Below are 21,333 nucleotides of genomic sequence, written 5' to 3' on the forward strand. Positions count from 1 at the left end.
CTGAACAATCCCAGCTCTCTCTGACTTTCTTCGTAGGAGAAGTGCTCCAGCCTTCTGATCATATTAGTGGCCCTCCTCTGGACTCTCTCTAACAAGAGCATGTCCTTCTTACGTTGGAGGCCCCAGAGCAGAATGCAGTACTCAATATTCTAAATATATGATGCAAAATTGTAAAGCGATGAAATTCTGTGAAGAATGTATAGGAGCACCTTACAGAGGTCAGAGAGGGTCATGTCTTTATAGTCCTGTGTCTTCTTCATAAAACAACTTTGAGAAGTCTAGCTTCTACACTTAATTATTTTTTCTCAGATCTAATTTTGGTGGAACATTAAAAATCTTTGACAATTTAAATTTTATGTCCTATATAATTTTCCACTTTATTTCTGCTGTGGTTTGACCCCAGCCAGCAGCTAAGCCTCATGCAGCCACTTGCTCACTCCCCCCGCAGTGGGTTGGGGAGAGAATTGGAAGGGTAAAAGTGAAAATTTGTATATTGAGATAGACAGTTTAATCAGGAAAGCAAAAGCCACGCACACGAGCGAAGCAAAACAAGGAATTCATTCAGTGCTTCCTGTGGGCAGGCAGGTGTTCAGCCATCCCCAGGAAAGCAGGGCTCTATCACATGTCACAATGACTTTGGAAGGTAAATGCCATCACTCTGAATATCTCCCTGCTTTCCTTCTTCTCCCCCCATCTTTATATACTGAGTATGACGGCATATGGTATGGGATGTCCTTCGGGTCATCTGGGGTCACCTGTCCCAGCTGTGTCCCTTCCTAGCTTCTTGTGCACCCTCAGCCTCCTGGCTGGTGGGGTAAGGTGAGTAACAGAAAAGTTCTTGACTCTGTGTAAGCACTGCTAAGCAGGGATGGAAACATCCCTGAATTATCGATGTTGTTTTCATCACAAATTCAAAACATGGCCCCTTATTATCTACTGTGGAGAAATTGACTCTACTCCAGCCAAAACCAGCACAATTTCCTAATTACATGAAAGCAAGAAATCAAATATTAGGGAATAATATAAGGCTAATGCAGCTTGAAAAGGGGGATTTCAGTGCATGAGATAGAGACTTGCTATGAAATTAAGAACATAATTGTTTTGAGCATGGTAATGTGTACATCAAGAAATGTAGACTAATTAGGATTTTTGTCTTGATCGTATTTTAACAATCTGGTCTATTCTTTTTCTGTGTCTTTAGGTAATAGGACAGTAAGTCTCTGCTTGTATTTAAAATGCCTGACATTTTGGGGGAGTTTCCACAATCTAAATAATAAATGGAGTCACATTAGCTGAGAGTTTTCATGGTGAATGCTGTAGATTAAGGAAAGGATGATGCATTCCATGTGGAGTAGATATTCTCATCTGCTGTTTGGAGTCTTCATTAAATTACCAGAGATGGTATGCCTTCCTAATATTATGCACTCAATTTTAAAACTGTTTGAGGCGTGATTCAACAGAAGGAACGTAATATATTAGTAGGTCATTAAAATTCAAATTGCCCTTAATTCATAGCCTATGTGTCATACCCCTCGTGGTTATATTCTGCTTCTAACGTTGCATAACTGTTGGTTGAAGCTAATGCTTTATTTTAAATTCTATAGTACTCCCTTTCTGGGGTAATTTGTTTACAAATGAAAGACAAAAGGGATTCTTAATTTAAATGTTTGTTAATAAGAATAAAACATGAGGTTTACATAGAATGCTAATGTCTAATCACAGGCATCAAGTGTTCTATTTTATTTGTCTTATGTTCTGCAGCGATATATTCCGGAGCGGAAGGAGTTATCAGTGCTTTCAAAATTAAAAACAAGAGGTTTTATTTGTGTGTATTCACAACAATTTGTACAAATATAGCTAAAAGGTATATGCAGAGAGACAAGTAAAAGGAGTATTAAAATCCAGATCTCATACTCTTAATTCTTTCATTTATCCTGCCTGCATCAATGAATCTTTCCAGAATAATTTCATACCAAACACTTTATTAAGAAGAGCATTCGAAAATGTCAAGCCAGTTTTGTTGTGAAACATCCTTGTGTTATGCACGGCAGCCTTTTACATCTTGGTAAACAAGTGTCATGGTTTAAACCCAGCCAGCACCCAAGTACCACACCGTGGTCACTCTTAGATTCTTACCCCAGAAAGCATTGATCTCTGGGGGTGAGAATGGGCAAGGAGGATGTTCAGCTTCTATAGGAAGGGCAGTAGGAATGCCTTGCAGGGGGCCAGGGTTGTCCCCAAAAAATTTTGGAAGCCTTCCTCTTGGTGCTAAAAAGTTCCCCTTCAAAGACAGATCTCAAGTGTTGTACTATATGTATACTTCAGAAAGTGTAATGGTGTATAAATGTTGTGGTCCCTGATCATGTGGCTGACATTTTTAACAGTTCATTAATTTGAGCTCAGTGAAATAAAATCTGTAAAACCATGATAAAAGGCAAGGCTGGAGATGAGAGATTTTATACTTCAGTAGTGGATCCTGTGGCTACCCCAGCATGATATTCCTGGTGAATGACACATTGTTACTGCTTTTTATAGAGAACTGCTAACAGGCTTCTCTTGACTTTTTTACAACTATTCTTCCAAAAAGAAGAGGAGCAATTGGTGGATTTGTATTACTATTGTAGCTGGAGGTCTACAATCAGACACACTTATTTTCTGGTCTAGGGAGCAGTGCAGTAGAAGGAATAAACCATCTTGGTTTTAAAATAGCAAAATAGACTGAACAAGTGGCAAACATGGGGATAAAATTATTTGGCTTGTGATCGAATTTTTCATCTGAAATTGATAGCATTTTTTTGAAAAGCTATTCTATTTTTCAAGGGATACCAGAGAAATAACTTCTTCAGTTGGCATGCTTTGCAATTTTTTTTTATACGCAAAATAAATTGGGATAACACAGAGATATATGCAGATTTTCATAAAGATTTTATAATGTTCAGTTCAGTGTGATAAATAATTAAATGTGGCCATAGTTGTATAATAAGTAAGTATAATATTGAAGACAGATAGTGCCTGATCCTACTGCTTCAATTCTTAGAAATGAAAAATGATTCCACAGAAGCTCTTGCAGATATTCTTTGTTTGTACCCGGGCTTACTGATCTCTTCTGAGATATCTGTGCACACTGGGCTTTTGTCACCACCTCAGAGCTGAAATGCCAATGTGCTGTGAGAGCTGCTCTCTCTGAGAAGAGCTCTGGCTAGCCAAGTTATCCAGCAAATAAAATATTCATGTTGGGAGCCTAGTTCTGGCTGACATTCACTGGTTGGCATGGTATTGGATGCTGACACCACGATCCTGTATCAGCAGGCTGATCCTTCAGTATTGTTTTTGTATGTTTAGGGTAGAGGATATGCACCGTGTACTGCTCAAGCGCTGGGACTGTGCTTGATGTTAGGATGATAGTCATGAATACTTGTTAATGTATTTTAGTAGCATTTGGATCAGGTTACATTACAGTGACCTGACTAAAAAATTTGAGATCTAATAAAAGCTTTTTTGTTGGAATGCAGCTCCACTGAATATATTTCTTTTTCTGCTTCAATGTTTTTCCTTGTGTTTGAGATATGCATATATATCTCTTTAGCTTTGATTCTTAAAAGATTTAGTACTATCAAATTTTATGTAAGTAATTGTGTGTATTTTGAATGTGCAGGAGGAACAGATCTGTGCAGGGAACACTTAAATTTGTGTGGTTATCTTTTTAGAACAATTGCCTTTTTTCAGAACTGTGATCAGTATTTTGTGTACAGTATATTGATTTTTGTAGAAGATACTGAAAATATCTCTTGTTTTTAAAAAATATCATTGCAGAATGTAAAAATGTTGGCTGAATGTGGAATTACTTGGAGTGTATGTCATAGATTGTATCAATGCCTTGTATATACTGTTAGCAGAGCTAGACCTATGGTCTTCCATGCTAACTTTGGCATGTGAGCATAATTCTCTTTTAATCTGATGAATCTTTATAGCACTTAAACATTTATACAATGAAGTGGGAAAACTCTGCTTTTTATGTAATATAATCACATTAAATTATGAAATGTACTTAACTCACTGGTACTGTAGGTAGTATGTGTTTAGTCTCAGCTTTTTCCAAACATCAGCTGTATCCAGAATTCTTTACCTCTTTTAGTTATTTAGTTTTGTTCATTATATACCTTTATTACATTTACTTCCTAGTTTAAATTTGCCATTTTTTATCTTGTGTCTCTCTCTCCATTCCCCTTCTGTCCCAGTTACAGTTACTAGAGTTTCCCCTTTGCCCTCTGAGGAAATGCAGGTCTAAAGGAGGGGCTTGGATTAGTGTATCTGAACATACTACACAAAACGGGTAGCAGAAATAAATCATCTGTTACCATACTCTGTTAGTAGTATGGATTTCTGTTTGATTTCTAGAATTGGTTATTGAATTTTATGTTCTTCTTTCGGAGTGGTAGGTTGGAATACATAGATGTACGCATGGAAGTCATGGTGGTTGATAGGTAAAGATATGAATCTGTGCACTGTTTGCTCCTTTGCCATACTTTGCATACAGTTGATGCATAGAGGAATGCTAATATTGATACTCAGAGATAAACCTCAGACTTGCAGCTCTAACTGAAGGCTTGACCTTCACAAATGCGTGCTTTATTTTTATTTATAGGTGTAAAACGAAGGTGTATGCAGACAACCTTCCCACAACAAGCGTTGTCATTGTTTTTCACAATGAAGCTTGGAGCACACTTCTACGAACTGTTCACAGTGTGATAAACCGGTCACCACGACACATGCTGGAAGAAATCGTCCTTGTCGATGATGCCAGTGAAAGAGGTAAAGATGATGTTGGTTCTTTAGCTTGCTACTCTTTTTATTTCAAAAATTGACGCTGACTTTATATAGGCTTAGCCCTCCTCAGCAAAACACATTTGCTGGGGCAGGGGAAGGCAAAGGGAGCAACACCTATTTTGAAATACAGATGGATCATTCTGCACTGAAAACCAGTGTAAGTTTATCTGTCTGTTTACTTTTCTGTTGACAGTGTAGAGCTTGTGTTTGCTAGCGGGTTTATCCTATTATAGCTTTCATGTTTTGCGTTTAGAATTTTAGCACATTTATAAAGCTTGAGGGCATTTAATAGTAGAATCACCTGGTGAATAATAGCAAAGGGAACTGTTTGTTACACATATCTGAATTTACTATCACTACCACCATTAGGCTTGGCATTCAGAGGAATTAATTTTGATTATTCAGTTCATGGGAAGTGAAAATTGAGTTTCTATGCTGTTAGAGGTTCCATTTCTTAATAATAGTGCTCCAGATGAAAGCTTCATGCTACAGAATGGAACTTGCCATGTGTAATAGGGAAAACTTGAGCTGATTTTTTTTCTTAAAATGTAATATTATTTAGATTTTACTCTTCATAGTATTTTTAAATTACAGTATATTAGAAATAAAAATAATATTCTAGACAACACTAAAAATTTCATTTTGTTTGATATTTGGCTTGTTCTTTGCTTAATCTTTCTTGGTGTTATGGGTTATAAAGTATAACTTGGATTTTTTTTCTTGTTTTGTAAATGGACATGAGAGGGTATTACAGTTTTTTTCATCTAAAACATTTCTGTATTTTTATATTGAATCACCCCTTTTTCTGTATTTCTATTTTGAAAGTTTTCTACTAGGACTAATGGCTAGTAGGACACTAGTGAAAAGTCTTGATAGTCACCAATTGTGGGTTATTATCTGTATCAGAAGGAATTCCCATCTTTTAGATATGAAAGTGGTTTGCACTCAGCATGCTGACACTTTCGCCTGATGGTTCTGATTCCAGTGATACAAAATTCATATTTTGCTGCTTATGGTAATTGCAACTTCACAGTAAGATGTCTGTCTGTTGTCCAAAGAGCAAGATATGCCCGAGATCTGCATGCATGAAGAGAGACACTGGATTTCAGATCATATGGTCTAAGCAGCACAATGGTACATGGATTACAGTGGCTAACAGGAGGTTTTAGGATAGATAGTTAGGAACCATTAGAATGAATAACAGAAGGTTTTCTAGCTGAATAGCATTAGAAGTGGATTTCTGCACTTCATCTCTAACCTGATAGAAGGTATAATGATTTACTTCTTCAGGTTACGTGTGTGTATGATGCCTTGCATGTTAACTGACCTGTTCCATACTATGTGGATCTAGAGTAAAGCCACTTGTGGAGCAGCTGAGTGGACTAAAGAAAGATCATATCAGCTCACTCTGATCAGCCTCTGACCAGTCTGTTTTCCTAAGGAAGCACAGCTCATGCACTCAGGTTGTGTTTGCGCTTGACTGTATTCCTTTCCTCTCTTGGGCACTCTCACATGCTTTTGCTTTTCCTTTTTTACTGATACTGACTTTAACTGCTTCAACCCATTTCAGTGTAATTTGGAAGAAAAGACAGATGCCTTAAATACAATTACATTCAGGCAGCAGAAGAGAAATGCCCATGCAAAGTGCAGGGCTGCCACGTAAATATGTTCAGGATTAGATGAGACGTGTGATCAACTTCTGCTTTTAGAAAGGCACAGCATCACATTTTTTGTGGTTTTTTTTTTTTTTTTACTTGTGGGTAATTTATAATTAACCCCCCGATTTTGTTGTAGTTTTTCAACCTTTATGTAAAAATTCCATATTTCATTTATCAAAACAGTCCTTGGCACTACTTAAAATCAGTGTTAATTATTATTTGTGACAGGTCAGCTTTCTGTATGACCTAGAAATAAAGACCAAGCTAATTTAGAGTAATGAATAATATTACTTATGTTTTGCCTCTTCAATTTCTGTTTTAGAAAAAAATCAATTTTAGCATAGCAATAGACATCCTCACTATGAATCATAAAATTATAGTCCATTTGAAAAAGCATGTGGCTTTGTCTAGATAAATTTTCTGTTTCTGGGTTAGGTAATAAAAACAAAGAAACTTAGTTCCAGGCTGAAAGATAGAGTATTTCATAGGTTTTGGTGGTTATTGAACCTGTTCCAATACTTCATTTTGAAGCCTGTGATCTTCATTTCAGATCACTTAGGCATCTTTTATTTGTCATTATTTTCAACAATTACTGGAAAGGGGGGTTTTTTTGTTTTGTTTTCCAAAAACTTGTTATGGTTCTGTCAAGCATGCTTTTAGATTAAACGAAACAGACGGGTATGATGCCTGAAAATCTGAAGGGTTTACATATGCTACTTAAGCATTCTGTTTGTGTTGAATTAAAACAGCGTACTTTTCCAGAAAAAGACAGTGTTCAGCCTGAGTGTGTATATTGAATTCTAGCATCAGAGTAATTTTAATTGGAATAAAGTAAGCATTCAGTCTGCCTGAAGCACACTTTGTACCTGTTAGTGTCATGCTCTTAGAAGAATGAATTTGCATAATATCACACATTTATTTACACTGAAAAGCTTTGGAGAAACAAGACATATCTGTATCATTGTTCTCTAGTTACTGATCAGGATTGCAACTTTAGTTTTTAAATATTGATCTTTGGTAACTATTTAAAAAAAGTTGACAGGAGAAATCAGGATTAGCCAGTACTTAAAACTAGGTCAACGCTGAATAGCCAAATGTGGTAGGCAGATTGCATTAGGATAGACTACATCCACAGAAGTTAGTGATACAGATACAGATCAAAGCAACGTAACCAAAGCTAAATTCCTGCCAATAACATCTTATAAAAATATTTGCTTTTCTTAAAAAACTGTGTTGGCAAGCTTGTATGTGATAAATCTGGTTTTTATTGTAGTTTAATAAAAAAAGTTTGAAACTAAATTTTTCATTTATTTTCATATCAAGGTGACTCGGTAATAGAATTGGCAAGGTATTTTTCAACTAACACACTTACTTGACTTGAACTGAATATATTTGCTTTTTTGACATTCTTTCTGCTACTGCTCTTTAAACTATCCGTAGTCCTAGGTAAAATTATGCACCCTTTTGATAGAGAAAAAGGTTGAAAAGAATATCTACCACAAAGAGTTACAGTTATACCTCTGAAAATACATGAATTATTATTGTTTCCACGTAGAAGTATCATGTGTATGTTTATATGTGTGGGTTTTTTAATATTATCAAACCTCACTCTGTTGGAAGTGTATGAAGCAATGCTAAAAAATACTCACTCGTCATCCTGGGTCACTCATAGGCAACTGCCTATGTAATCCATAGAACTTCTCATTTCAGTGTTTAATATAGAATTTAGTAGAAATTAATATAGAATTTAGTATAAATAAAACCATTACAATAAGCCTGCATAGAAAATAATTCTACAGCTTGATCCTGATGTTTCTTTTCTTCTAGGCCAAAATGTATTACATACACTAAAAGACTAGTCAAATACTTACTTTTTTCTTTAAGAGGAAAAAGGGTCTTACCGTACAAGAAACTGTTACTGTTTTCTGGATGTATGATTAATCCAAAAAGCTAGACTTCTACTACTGGAAGAAAAGGGAGAAATTTGTGAGGGATGTTTATGCTTTTAGAGAGGGTGTTCTGGAGGGAAAATAGCTGTTTAGATTTGAGCATTTAACCTTAATTGCTGGTAGCAGAGGAACTTCAGAAATCTTGATGCCTGAGTTTTATTTATCATGCTTTTGTAGGGATGAGACATCAAGCTCTATCTTTTTGCTTATTTTGCTGAAATTATAGTAATATTTTAAGGGCATGGTTACTGAAGGTCTGTCACGTTGCTTTGTTTCTGGGAATAGTCCCTTCTGAAGTTTTGAACAAAGTGGTAGTTCATATGGACATGGTTAAACGTGGGAGACGGGCTGTTCTTAACCTTATTTCCTCCACCGCAAAAACACTGCACACATCTGTGATTGTTTCTGAGAGCAGAGAAAGTTGAAAAGTACTTGATAAATAGAAATTTTAAACACTTTACAGGGAAGATGAAGGTAGGACTTAAGATTTTTGTATGCAATATTGACTATGACTTTCTGTAATGTAAATTTGTGTTGTATAGTAGTTCTTGACTGGCTGCCGTTGTATTATTGAAATCTTTCTCTCTTCCTCCTTTCAGAATTTTACCGTTATGTTAATGTAACTACATTCAAGAAGCATTGTCACAGCCCAAATTCATTCATTCAGCTTTGACGTGGTTAGAACTACTTTAAAGGCTTATCAGTACTACACCTGAAATCTGCAGAGAAACATGTTGATTTGTGTGACTTGCTCATCATATGGTTAGCATAGAGAGAAATGCTGCACACTCTCTTTGTGTATATCATGGAAGCCCTATACAACATTACCATGACACTAGTTCTTTTAAGTTAGTGGCTTTGGAAAGCTACAATGTAAAGAGATGCTACAGTCTCAGTCAGCTAAATGATCTCTGTGCTCAACCCCATAAGCCCTGCAAAATGTTCAGACATGTACACTTGGTTTGTACTAATAAACATTTTTACATTTGAGTCTCTGTTAATATGCAAAATAAGATCTAACTTGCTTTGAGTTTCTCTGGAAACAAATATTTAAGATGTATCAACTTCTTATGCACTTTTAGCACAGTTCAGCTTTCAAGATGTGTCAGAACTTATTTCTGTGGGTTTTAGTGACAGTCCAACAATGCACAGAAAAAAAATTAGGAGGCAATTGGGACTCATTCATCCGGAGCAGTGGTAAGGAGTGGTAATCACCCTCAGGTCAGCCCTGCCTCTTGAGATTTACAAAACAGCCACTAAGAGTTCATACCGTGCTTTTTTCCCCTCCTCCAGTGTCACACTTATTCTTGTATGAGGTACTTAAAAATGCCTTATGCTTTGCACTGTTGTAGTACAACTCCTGTGTGCTTTGAGTGTATAACCTAATATATTCCGTAGCTGTTGTATAAGACAACTTTGCCTTTTATACAGATTTGAAATCTGCAAAGTATTGCAGAAGCCTGTTTCTGTGACTGTCAATTGCATTCTCCCTCAACTGTTTATTCTTCCTTTGACGTTCATCATAGCACAATAGGTCTTTGCAATGCAAGTAATTTTGAGTCTCTAGGCGTATGGCAGTCAGTTATGACTGTTCTATTCTGAATAATTTGTTCCTCAGATAAATTGAGATTTGTTGGTGTTACAGATATTGATTTATGTATAGCTGATTCTAGGAGCATTTTTTAGATGTTATAGTGATAATTTCGTAGAAAAAATGTGAGCCAGAAAACCCTAGAGAAAGCATAGTTCAAAAATTATTTTGATCATGCTTTAAACTCCTGATAAAGAAATTATCTGTAAGTTACATTACTGTAACTTAGGAAGCAATTAATTATGTTCAGCTAGTCAAATCATTTCTGTATTTTCTTGGTAGAGAAACGTTATGTCCAAGAGCACTTACGCATGTGTTTTTGAATATGAGTCACATCTTTTCCATTGTAAAAACTTGCCTATCCCATCTGGATTTTTCATAAGCATTCTACCTTCTCTTCATTGTTGTGTTTTACATAATGAAGAAATAAAGAGGAGAAAGAACTTTCTGTGCTATCAAGTGAAGCACTTGGAAGTGTGGAAGGGCATATTGGGAAGTGTAGAATAAGCAGCAGAGGAAACTAGCTGAGAAAGCAAGAAAACAGTAGAAAAGAAATGAGGAAATGTCTCTTAATTCAAGTCTCTTTGTGATAAAAAAAAATTACATAACCAACAGTTTTCATGGTTTCGATCATTCTTTGCAGACTTCTTGAAAAGACCTCTGGAGAGTTATGTGAAAAAATTAAAAGTACCTGTTCATGTGATTCGAATGGAACAGCGTTCTGGATTGATTAGAGCAAGATTAAAGGGGGCTGCTGCTTCTAAAGGCCAGGTCATCACCTTCTTAGATGCTCATTGTGAATGTACAGTAGGCTGGCTTGAACCTCTGCTGGCAAGGATCAAAGCTGACAGGTAATTATCTATCTATTCACCCACGTTGGGTCTTTTTGGTTGTTAAGAAATCTTCCAAGTATTACAAAATAGTCTACAAGCAGTCTACTTTCTGAAGGGTTGAATAAATTCTCATTGTTGTAAGGATAAAAGGCTAATACAGGTAAACTTCTTTAAAAGTAAAACTCTGTTTCAAGTGAAGTCTATATTGGAATGCATGGAATAATGTGTTAAATAGCAGGAATCCTGAGCATGAATGGAGTTGAGAAACCAAGGGAATTTGAGGTCAGTCTGCAGCCTGGCCCATTCTTTCATGAATTTGGGTAGATATTTTTGAAGAAGAAATGGAGCCCTGATCTCATTTAACACCAACAGTGTGAGCAAGAACTGTCAGGTTTACTGTTTTCAGGTTCTCGTTGCAATTTCTTTGTTTCATAATGGTTTTGATTGTGGAAATATGTGCTGTGTCTTGGTCTTCTGGGCTGTATTTTTTACAGATAGAATAATTACTGAAATCATGTTCATCTACTCCCATGATTGTGTGATAGAAATTGTATTGAGGGGAACAGTGAGAGAATGGTCTGCTTTATAAAACAATTTTATATCCGAGCAGTAGCTGTAGTTGCACACTAGTCTGTTAGAAGACAGCATATTAAATAGAATAGCTATTAAGTATGGTGTTCAGATCTCTATTTAGTCCCTATGGTTATAGGTAAAAATCACTTAAAATTTGATGTTACAAAATATAGTGTTACATGATGGATAAGCTACAAGTAATGAAGAATTTTTGTTCAGCACTGTGCTAAGACAAAGTACTAAACTTTAAATTATCATTAATACACTTTCTGTGAGACTAAAATATATATATGTTGTTACAATTTGGGCAAATGCCTCAAACTTAAGTCCTTTAAATTCAGTTGCAACCAACCCCAGAATTTTTTTACAGAGCTTCCCATGAGAGACCACTTTCTGTCAACTTTGATGCAGTAGTTATACTTTGTTAGCAATGACTATCATTTCTTAGTCCTGCGGGTGCATAAGAATACTTCCCCAGAGTTAATGTCCAAGTTTTAATTTCAAAACATGCAAGTTACTGTGACCACGCAACTAGAAACAAGAACCTCTTGTTTTCTGCCCAATCTCTATGGAGCAATGAGAAAGCTGGGATCAATAATTCCATCTGAAGAGGAATGAATATTTATTGCTGATAATGACGCAAATACAATTAAAAAAAGATCTGGCATTGCCAAAATTGTATCAGAAAAACACATTTTCCTGTATATGAATTAACTCTAATTAGCAAGACAGAATGTGAGAATGTTTCCTGGTAATAATTTATTGAGTACTGTTGCTAAGAGATGGCAAATGAAAATTTAAACCATATGTGTTAAAAACAATATTTAATAAAAAAACCGAAAACGAAACCAACAACAAAACAACAAACCATCTTTTTTGACACTTTAATTAATAGGATGTGGTTTTTCCCTTTTCCTAGGAGGACAGTAGTGTGTCCCATCATTGATGTAATCAGTGATGACACCTTCGAATATATGGCAGGTTCTGACATGACCTATGGTGGGTTCAACTGGAAGTTGAATTTTCGTTGGTATCCTGTTCCTCAGAGAGAGATGGATCGACGGAAAGGGGATCGAACCCTTCCTGTTAGGTAACAAGAAATTATTCTGTTGGTTAAGATTTTCATATCCTTTCTAGATTAAACTTGTAACTAAGTACTTGAGGTTATTGTACTTAGTTAAGCATTGTAGCATCTTTTTTTGTCTGGTTGAAGGAACAATATAAAAGTTTTTACATGGATTGATTGTCGCTAGTTTTTGGTAGCAATAAAAGAAGCAATCAACTTGTCACTTTGAAAGTATTTCTAAGTTGCATGTTAATTACTGCAGAATTACTAGCTTTTAGCTAGTTTTTATAATGATGCACAGGTTTTAACAAAGCTTATTTTTATTTTTTAATTGAACCTTTTATTCCAACAAAGTAAATAGTATTTTGAAAAGATACATTAATTTTTGGCATGTGTGTGTTTATATTTGTGTATATGCATTCATTTATACTTCCATGTCATGTAGGTTTATGACAAAGGTAAAGAGAAAGATAACCTGTGTGTAATGTGTACCTTTTAACAGTTGCAAACATACATTTTTCTACCCTTGCTGTTTTGTAAAGTGGGCCATATTTACTTCCCATAAAGCTGAAGATATGGCCTTTACTGGTTTGTTTGTCTTTAAATCAAGAAATTGAGAGGTCTTCTCAGGATATGGCTAGTTGTACTACTCCCCTCCCCCAGTTTCCTTTTTAGGAGGGGGAAAAGACATATAAATTTTTAGTTAGATTGTGACCTAGCTTGTATATTATGTATCTTTCAGAAAAAAACAAAAACGTTACAGGAGAATAGCTAGTAATATAAAATCATTTAGGCTAAAAGTGTAAATAATTGAACTACAAAGTTATGTCATCAGCCTAATATATAATTTACTTACTGTGTATTTGTTGTCTAAAAAAGATGAAATTTGAGAGATGGTTCTAAAGCTCTGAGAAACTACTAGCACTGTTTTATTTTTTTTCTACCGGTAACAAATTTGAAAGGAAAATCTGGATGTAGCCCTGACGGTACAATTTTCTTGTATGAAGCAGTAATAGTGAAAGCAAGCAGGCCACTTCATAGTCTCCCATAACTTTTTCAAGCACAGTAGCCAGAATTATGATTTTCCTGTGTGAAACTGGTTTCCTTTGTGTGTTACCAGCAGTGGAGGCAGAAGTCTTTTTCAGGAATGACAGCAGCTTTCTAGGGGCTGTTTCTCTATCCGGACTCCAGTCTGAAGTGGGAATATAAGGACAACTGTCACTAGTTCCATCTCTGGAAAATTTTGAGCTAGCAAGTACCTCAATGATAACTGAGTTTGAATGGAAGCTTACAGAGAAGTAATGTTAGGAACTCAGTAAATAAACATGTATTTTGTAAGTGTAAATGTGAAATGTATTTAAGTATATGTTTTCATAGTGATTGGTGCACTTTTTTTTTCCCTCCCCTAGGACACCTACAATGGCAGGAGGTCTTTTTTCAATAGACAGAGATTACTTTCAGGAAATTGGAACATATGATGCTGGAATGGATATTTGGGGTGGAGAAAACTTAGAAATTTCCTTCAGGGTAGGTAAAACTCTGCAGTGTTTTGTTACTCAGGACAGTGCATGTTGAGTTCTGTAAAATACAGATCTGCTGCCTGCATCAGTGTCCTCTTCTGCTGCAGTTAGCACTTCCCTTCCCTCCAGTGGAGATAAGCAAAGATTTTATCTGTCAGTGAAAAATGCATGGTAGAGCTTTGTGATTAAAACACTGAGATGATCATTCTGAAGAATAAATGTGTGTGTGTGTTAAAAGGAGTTCAGTTAGAAAAGCTAGGGGGGGAGCTTCAGTTAATGGTGATTCATCAGTGCAGTTTAGTGTGTCAATGAAATGTGAGCGCCTCTGTTACAAACCTGCTCTTCTTGCTCCTTAATGACTTAATGATTGCATGTGTTCTTGTAATGTGGACCTAATCACTGTTGTTTTCATTTTTGTTCCTGCCATATAGCACCATTTCCCTTTCACTTTACTTATCAGCTCAGAGTATATAGGGAGAAACTTCTGAAGTACTTCAGCTTTCTGAATCTGCCATTTTTCAAGGTCCAAAATGTGCTGGTTTAGAGTTAACCAGCAGGGGAAATGAACTCAACTCAAAGGAGAGATTATAAGTCAGAATAACAATTTACTAAAATAATACAGTAAGTACAATCATACAAACAAACAATTGGTTTTAACCCACAAAACCCAAATGTATAACCCAGTACCCTGGGGCATGAACAAAGTGGTGTTCCTTGGGCCCCGCTTGAGTCCAAAGTAAAGGGAGAGGGGAAGAACCTGCTGGTGGGAGAGCGGTTGCAATCTGGTCAAAAGTGGTGATTGCAGTGAGATGCTGGGGAAAAAAAAAGCTGTTGCAGTCCAGTTGAGGGTGGTCTAAGTCTGGTTGAGAGCGATGAGCTGCAGTCTTTCTCTGGATCCCACAGAGTGGTTGAAAAATGTTCCAAAACTCCAAGATTATATATCCTCCAGTTCAGGCAGGAATGCTCAGTGCTTCCCTCAGGGCGGGGAGTTCCACAAAAGGTGTGAGGACAAGAGCATCCTCCTATCTCACAGGCCTCTTAACACCTAGTTTGTAGCCTGAGGAGTCAGGCTCTATGGGCAGAGGGTGCGAATAGTCTATTGACAACAATAGTCTAGTTTCTGGGAAATGGCATGGAAGGCTATAGAATACACAGTTTTGGGTTACACCCACCATGATGAACTGGTCTTCAGCTGTCCTAACTAGGACATTATCCACCCCTTATTCTATGCCATCCATGTCATGCCCAGATTAACCCCCTTTAAAAACTATATCCCTTTAAAACTATATACATATATATATATATATATACAATGAAACATTACAGACCATTCTCACTCAAAATTAGGTCCCCTTGTGGTACACAACGTGTCTCCCCATCTTTTTGCATTACCCACAAGGTGGAACCAGGTCCTTGAGCAAAAACAATCCCTCGGATGGGTTTGCCTTTGCTTGAGGTGGGACTAATCCAAACAGTCTTCCCTAACATTCCTCTCATATGTACCACGGGGACTTTATCTCCATCTACAGTACGCAAAAGTTCTGATTGGGCAGGGCCAGCTCGATTGATGGAGCCTCGGGTGTTGACCAACCAGGTGGCCTTTGCTAAATGCAGCTCCCAGTGTTTGAGAGTCTCCCCACACAGTGCCTTCAGGGTGGTTTTCAGCAGTCCGTTGCACCGCTCAACTTTTCCAGCAGCTGGTGCATGGTAGGGGATATGATACACCCACTCAATGCCGTGCTCTTTGGCCCAGGTGTTTACGAGGCCATTCTTGAAATGGGTCCCATTATCAGACTCAATTCTCTCCGGGGTGCCGTGTCGCCACAGGACTTGTTTTTCAAGGCCCAGGATGGTATTCCGGGCAGTGGCATGAGGCACGGGGTATGTCTCCAACCATCCAGTACTTCCTTCTACCATGGTCAGTACGTAGTGCTTGCCTTGGCGGGTTTTGGGGAGCGTGATGTAGTCAACTTGCCAGGCTTCCCCATACCTGTACTTCGACCACCGTCCACCATACCACAGAGGCTTCACCCGCTTGGCCTGCTTGATGGCAGCACACGTCTCACAGTCATGGATGACCTGTGAGACAATGTCCTTGGTTAAGTCCACCCCTCGGTCACGAGCCCATCTGTATGTTGCATCTCTCCCCTGGTGACCGGAGGCGTCATGGGCCCATCGAGCCAGAAATAATTCTCCTTTGTGCTGCCAATCCAGATCTACCTGAGACACTTTAATCCTGGCAGCTCGGTCTGCCTGCTCGTTGTTACGATGCTCCTCATTAGCCCGTTTCTTGCCTACATGAGCGTCTACGTGACGGACCTTCACGCTCAGCTTCTCTACCCGGCCAGCGATGTCCTGCCACATCTCCGCTGCCCAGATGGGTTTCCCTTGGCGTTGCCAGTTGGCCTTTTTCCATCGCTCCAGCCATCCCCACAGAGCATTGGCCACCATCCATGAGTCAGTGTAGAGATAGAGTCTTGGCCACTTCTCTCGTTCAGCTATATCCAAAGCCAACTGAACGGCTTTAAGCTCTGCAAACTGACTTGACCCACCTTGTCCTTCGGTCGCTTCTGCAACTCGCCGTGTGGGACTCCATACAGCTGCCTTCCATTTTCGGTTTGTCCCTACAATGCGGCAGGAGCCATCCGTGAAGAGCACATATCGCCTTTCCTCTGCTGGTAGCTTGTCATATGGTGGGGCCTCCTCAGCCCGTGTCACCTTCTCCTCCTCTTCTTCAGAGGATAGTCCGAAACTCTCACCTTCGGGCCAATTGGTGATAATTTCCAGAATCCCAGGGCGATTAGGATTTCCTATCCGGGTTCGCTGCGTGATCAGAGCTATCCACTTACTCCACGTAGCATCGGTAGCATGATGTGTGGAAGGAACTCTTCCCTTGAACATCCAGCCCAGCACTGGTAGTCGGGGTGCCAGGAGGAGCTGCGCTTCGGTGCCGATTACTTCTGAGGCAGCTCGAACTCCTTCATAGGCAGCCAGGATCTCTTTTTCAGTTGGTGTATAGCTGGCTTCAGATCCTTTGTATCCCCGACTCCAGAATCCCAGCGGTCGTCCTCGGGTCTCCCCAGGCACTTTCTGCCAGAGGCTCCAGGAAGGGCCATTCTCCCCGGCTGCGGTGTAGAGCACGTTCTTCACGTCCTGTCCTGTCCTTACTGGCCCAAGGGCTACCGCATGGGCAATCTCCTGTTTAATTTGTTCAAAGGCTTGTTGTTGTTCGGGCCCCCACTGGAAATCATTTTTCTTCCGTGTCACAAGGTAGAGAGGGCTTACAATCTGACTATACTCGGGGATATGCATCCTCCAAAAGCCCACAGCGCCTAGGAAAGCCTGTGTTTCCTTCTTGCTGGTTGGTGGGGACATGGCTGCTATTTTGTTAATCACCTCCATTGGAATTAGACGGCGTCCATCTTGCCACTTCACTCCTAGGAACTGAATTTCCTGAGCAGGTCCCTTGACCTTACTCCGTTTAATGGCAAAACCGGCTCTTAGGAGAATCTGGATTATTTTCTCTCCTTTCTCGAAGACTTCGCCCGCTGTGTTCCCCCATACAATGATGTCGTCAATGTACTGTAGGTGCTCTGGAGCCTCACCCTTTTCCAGTGCGGTCTGGATCAGTCCATGGCAAATGCTGGGACTGTGTTTCCACCCCTGAGGCAGTCGATTCCAGGTGTACTGCACACCTCTCCAAGTGAAAGCAAATTGTGGCCTGCACTCCGCTGCCAAAGGAATGGAGAAAAAGGCATTGGCAATGTCAATGGTGGCATACCACTTGGCTTCCTTGGACTCCAGCTCATACTGGAGCTCCAGCATGTCCGGCACAGCAGCACTCAGGGGTGGTGTGACTTCATTGAGTCCACGGTAATCCACCGTCAGCCTCCACTCTCCGCTGGACTTACGCACTGGCCATATAGGGCTATTAAAGGGTGAGCGAGTCTTGCTGACCACCCCCTGGGTCTCCAGTTCACGGATCATCTTATGTATAGGGGTCACAGAGTCTCGGTCGGTGCGGTATTGCCGACGGTGCACTGTTGCTGTGGCTATCGGTACCAATTGTTCTTCAACCTTCAGCAGTCCGACAGCAGAGGGGTCCTCTGAGAGACCAGGCAAGGTGTTCAACTGTCTAATTTCCTCCGTCTCCACAGCAGCTATGCCGAAAGCCCAACGAAGTCCTTTTGGGTCTTTGAAATACCCACTCCTCAGGTAATCTATGCCAAGGATGCACGGGGCCTCTGGGCCAGTCACGATGGGGTGTCTGTGCCATTCCTTCCCAGTCAGGCTCACTTCAGCTTCCAGTACAGTCAGCTGTTGGGATCCCCCTGTCACCCCCAGAAATGGAGATGGATTCTGCCCCTATGTATCTTGATGGCATCAAAGTACATTGTGCGCCGGTGTCCACTAAGGCCTTATATCTTCGTGGCTCTGATGTGCCAGGCCACCGAATCCACACAGTCCAATAGACTCGATTGTCCCTCTCCTCTACCTGGCTAGAGGCAGGGCACCCCTAGTCCTGGTCATGGTACTCATTGTGCTCTTCTTGTGGGTATGACCTGGAGGTCCCTTCAAGAGGATCAGACGTATCATCATTCCTGTATCGTCTGGAGTCTTGCCCACGAGAGACTGGAGCAACGTTTACCCTTGAAGAGTTCTTTATGGTATTTGTTCCTCTTTTCAGTTCACGTACCCGGGCTGCTAAGGAAGGGGTGGGTTTCCCATCCCACTTCCTCATATCTTCTCCGTGCTCACGGAGGTAAAACCATAGATCGCCACGTGGAGTGTACCTTCTCTCCTTAGCTGGGGGACGCTGGCTCCTAATAGCAGAGACTCTTGTTTGTCCTGGCGAGATATGGAAAATCCCTTCCTTAATTTCTTCTCTTAGCTTCTGGTGTCCCTCTTCAATTTTCTCTTCCAGGCTTCGGACGTGTTCAGCCAGTTTGGTTTCCACAGATGAGACGTGGGCTCGTAATGGGGCGGTGACAGTGTCTTCATAAATCCTGAGTTTACTGACCAATGCTCCCACCTTGTCCTCTCCCTCCCTCCATTGCAGCGTTGCTAAGTAGCGGGAATACATTTCTGGCCCAAGTCGTGCAAACTTTAACCACATCTGGGAGGTACACTGTACACCATCTGGACTCTTAGGGAATCTTTCATCCTCTGAAAAGATTATCTCCAGTACAGCTAACTCCCTTAAGCACCGGATACCTTGTTCCATCGTGTTCCACTGTCCTTGCTGTACGTGGAGGTCCTCCTTGCAAAGGTATCTCTCCCTCACACTGGACAACAGTCGCCGCCAGAGGCTGAGAGTTTCCTGCCTCCTTCCAATCCCCTGATCAATGACTACATCTCGAGACAGGGATCCCAGCTGTCTGGCTTCACTCCCATCTAGGATTGTATCGTTAGCTGCGGCATCCCAGATTCGGAGCAGCCAGGTCAGAATGGACTCGTTTGCCTGTCGTGTGAACTCTCTCCGGAGCTCACGTAGCTCACCCAGGGATAGGGACCGAGTGATTATTTCTGGCTCTGTCTCCTCCGGTGGATGTGAAGGTCCTGCCTCTTCATCATCATTTGCTATACGGACTGATTTAGTCTTTGATTTCCTTTTCTGGACAGGGGCGACTGCTATTGGTTCTGGTGGTTCTTCTGGCTCCTCGATGGTTTGTGTGGACACGGTGACAGTTGATCCATTTCTTTCTCCCTCTGACTCAGCTGTGGTTTGGGTGGACGTGGTGCCTGTGGATTTGGTCCTTCTCTCCTCCCCCTGACAGTGCTGTACCATGTCAAGCAGTGCCCGGTAGGCAGTGGCCAGGGCCCAGCAGGTTGCTGTGAGCTGGCCATCTCTGGAGCTGCCAGAGCATTTTCCCTTCACCAGTCTTATCATGCTAACAGGATCCTGCAGTTGTTCAGGGGTGAATTTCCAGATCATTGGAGGAGAAAACTTCTCCAAATACTGGCTGATGTCCTCCCACTTCCCGTGCCACTCAGCATTATCTGCTCCCAGGGCAGGTGTCCAAACAACCTCCCTAGAAGGCCCTGTTCTGACCCTAAACATGGTGTACACAGTACAGAGCAGACAGAGCAACACTAACAATAACATTATGCTGTCCTTAACATCAAAAGGGAACTCAATATTTTCAAAAACTGTTGTAGCAGGTCTGAAGGGGAAGAAGGAGGTGAGAAGCTGGAAACAACCATCCCCCCCTGTTCCCCCAAAAGGCTGGGTACGATTTTTAATGAGGCCCCAGAGGTAGCAACCCAAACCAGGACAGGCAAACAGGACTGAATACACATTTACAATGAAACTCATTGCTTCTGATGTTAGAATGACATAAACATAATATACTAATAGAGCAATTTGGATCCCTCTCCCTGGTCTTAAAGAGAGCATCAAAACAGGCAAATAATACCCCATCTGTGGAAATATGAACAGGCTCAAATACAACATCCATGTGAATGCATCAAACAACATGGTGATCAGGGAGTTTCTATATCCAAATAGACAAATGCTTAAAAATGAAATTGTGATTCTGACTTCTCTCTCTCTGCCCCACGTTGGGCGCCAATAATGTGCTGGTTTAGAGTTAACCAGCAGGGGAAATGAACTCAACTCAAAGGAGAGATTATAAGTCAGAATAACAATTTACTAAAATAATACAGTAAGTACAATCATACAAACAAACAATTGGTTTTAACCCACAAAACCCAAATGTATAACCCAGTACCCTGGGGCATGAACAAAGTGGTGTTCCTTGGGCCCCGCTTGAGTCCAAAGTAAAGGGAGAGGGGAAGAACCTGCTGGTGGGAGAGCGGTTGCAATCTGGTCAAAAGTGGTGATTGCAGTGAGATGCTGGGGAAAAAAAAAGCTGTTGCAGTCCAGTTGAGGGTGGTCTAAGTCTGGTTGAGAGCGATGAGCTGCAGTCTTTCTCTGGATCCCACAGAGTGGTTGAAAAATGTTCCAAAACTCCAAGATTATATATCCTCCAGTTCAGGCAGGAATGCTCAGTGCTTCCCTCAGGGCGGGGAGTTCCACAAAAGGTGTGAGGACAAGAGCATCCTCCTATCTCACAGGCCTCTTAACACCTAGTTTGTAGCCTGAGGAGTCAGGCTCTATGGGCAGAGGGTGCGAATAGTCTATTGACAACAATAGTCTAGTTTCTGGGAAATGGCATGGAAGGCTATAGAATACACAGTTTTGGGTTACACCCACCATGATGAACTGGTCTTCAGCTGTCCTAACTAGGACACAAAACAAAACTGAAAATATTTTCAGAAACTTTCCATGAGAAGTGTATGCGTTCTTTTGCATG

At 40.3% G+C, this 21,333-nt stretch overlaps 1 protein-coding gene across 5 annotated transcripts in view; it reads left to right on the forward strand.

Moving 5' to 3' along the window:
* GALNT1 (polypeptide N-acetylgalactosaminyltransferase 1) overlaps positions 1-21,333 on the forward strand; it is a 93,708-nt gene that overhangs the window by 59,574 nt on the left and 12,801 nt on the right. For all 5 annotated transcript variants that reach the window (XM_064660079.1, XM_064660067.1, XM_064660085.1 and 2 more), the window contains 4 exons: positions 4,646-4,812; positions 10,669-10,876; positions 12,351-12,521; positions 13,907-14,024. In XM_064660079.1, coding sequence (XP_064516149.1) covers positions 4,646-4,812; positions 10,669-10,876; positions 12,351-12,521; positions 13,907-14,024 — 664 coding nt within the window. The remainder of the gene's footprint in view (positions 1-4,645; positions 4,813-10,668; positions 10,877-12,350; positions 12,522-13,906; positions 14,025-21,333) is intronic.

Source organism: Pseudopipra pipra, chromosome 1 (genome assembly GCF_036250125.1).
Source record: "Pseudopipra pipra isolate bDixPip1 chromosome 1, bDixPip1.hap1, whole genome shotgun sequence".
NCBI classification, from domain to species: domain Eukaryota; kingdom Metazoa; phylum Chordata; class Aves; order Passeriformes; family Pipridae; genus Pseudopipra; species Pseudopipra pipra.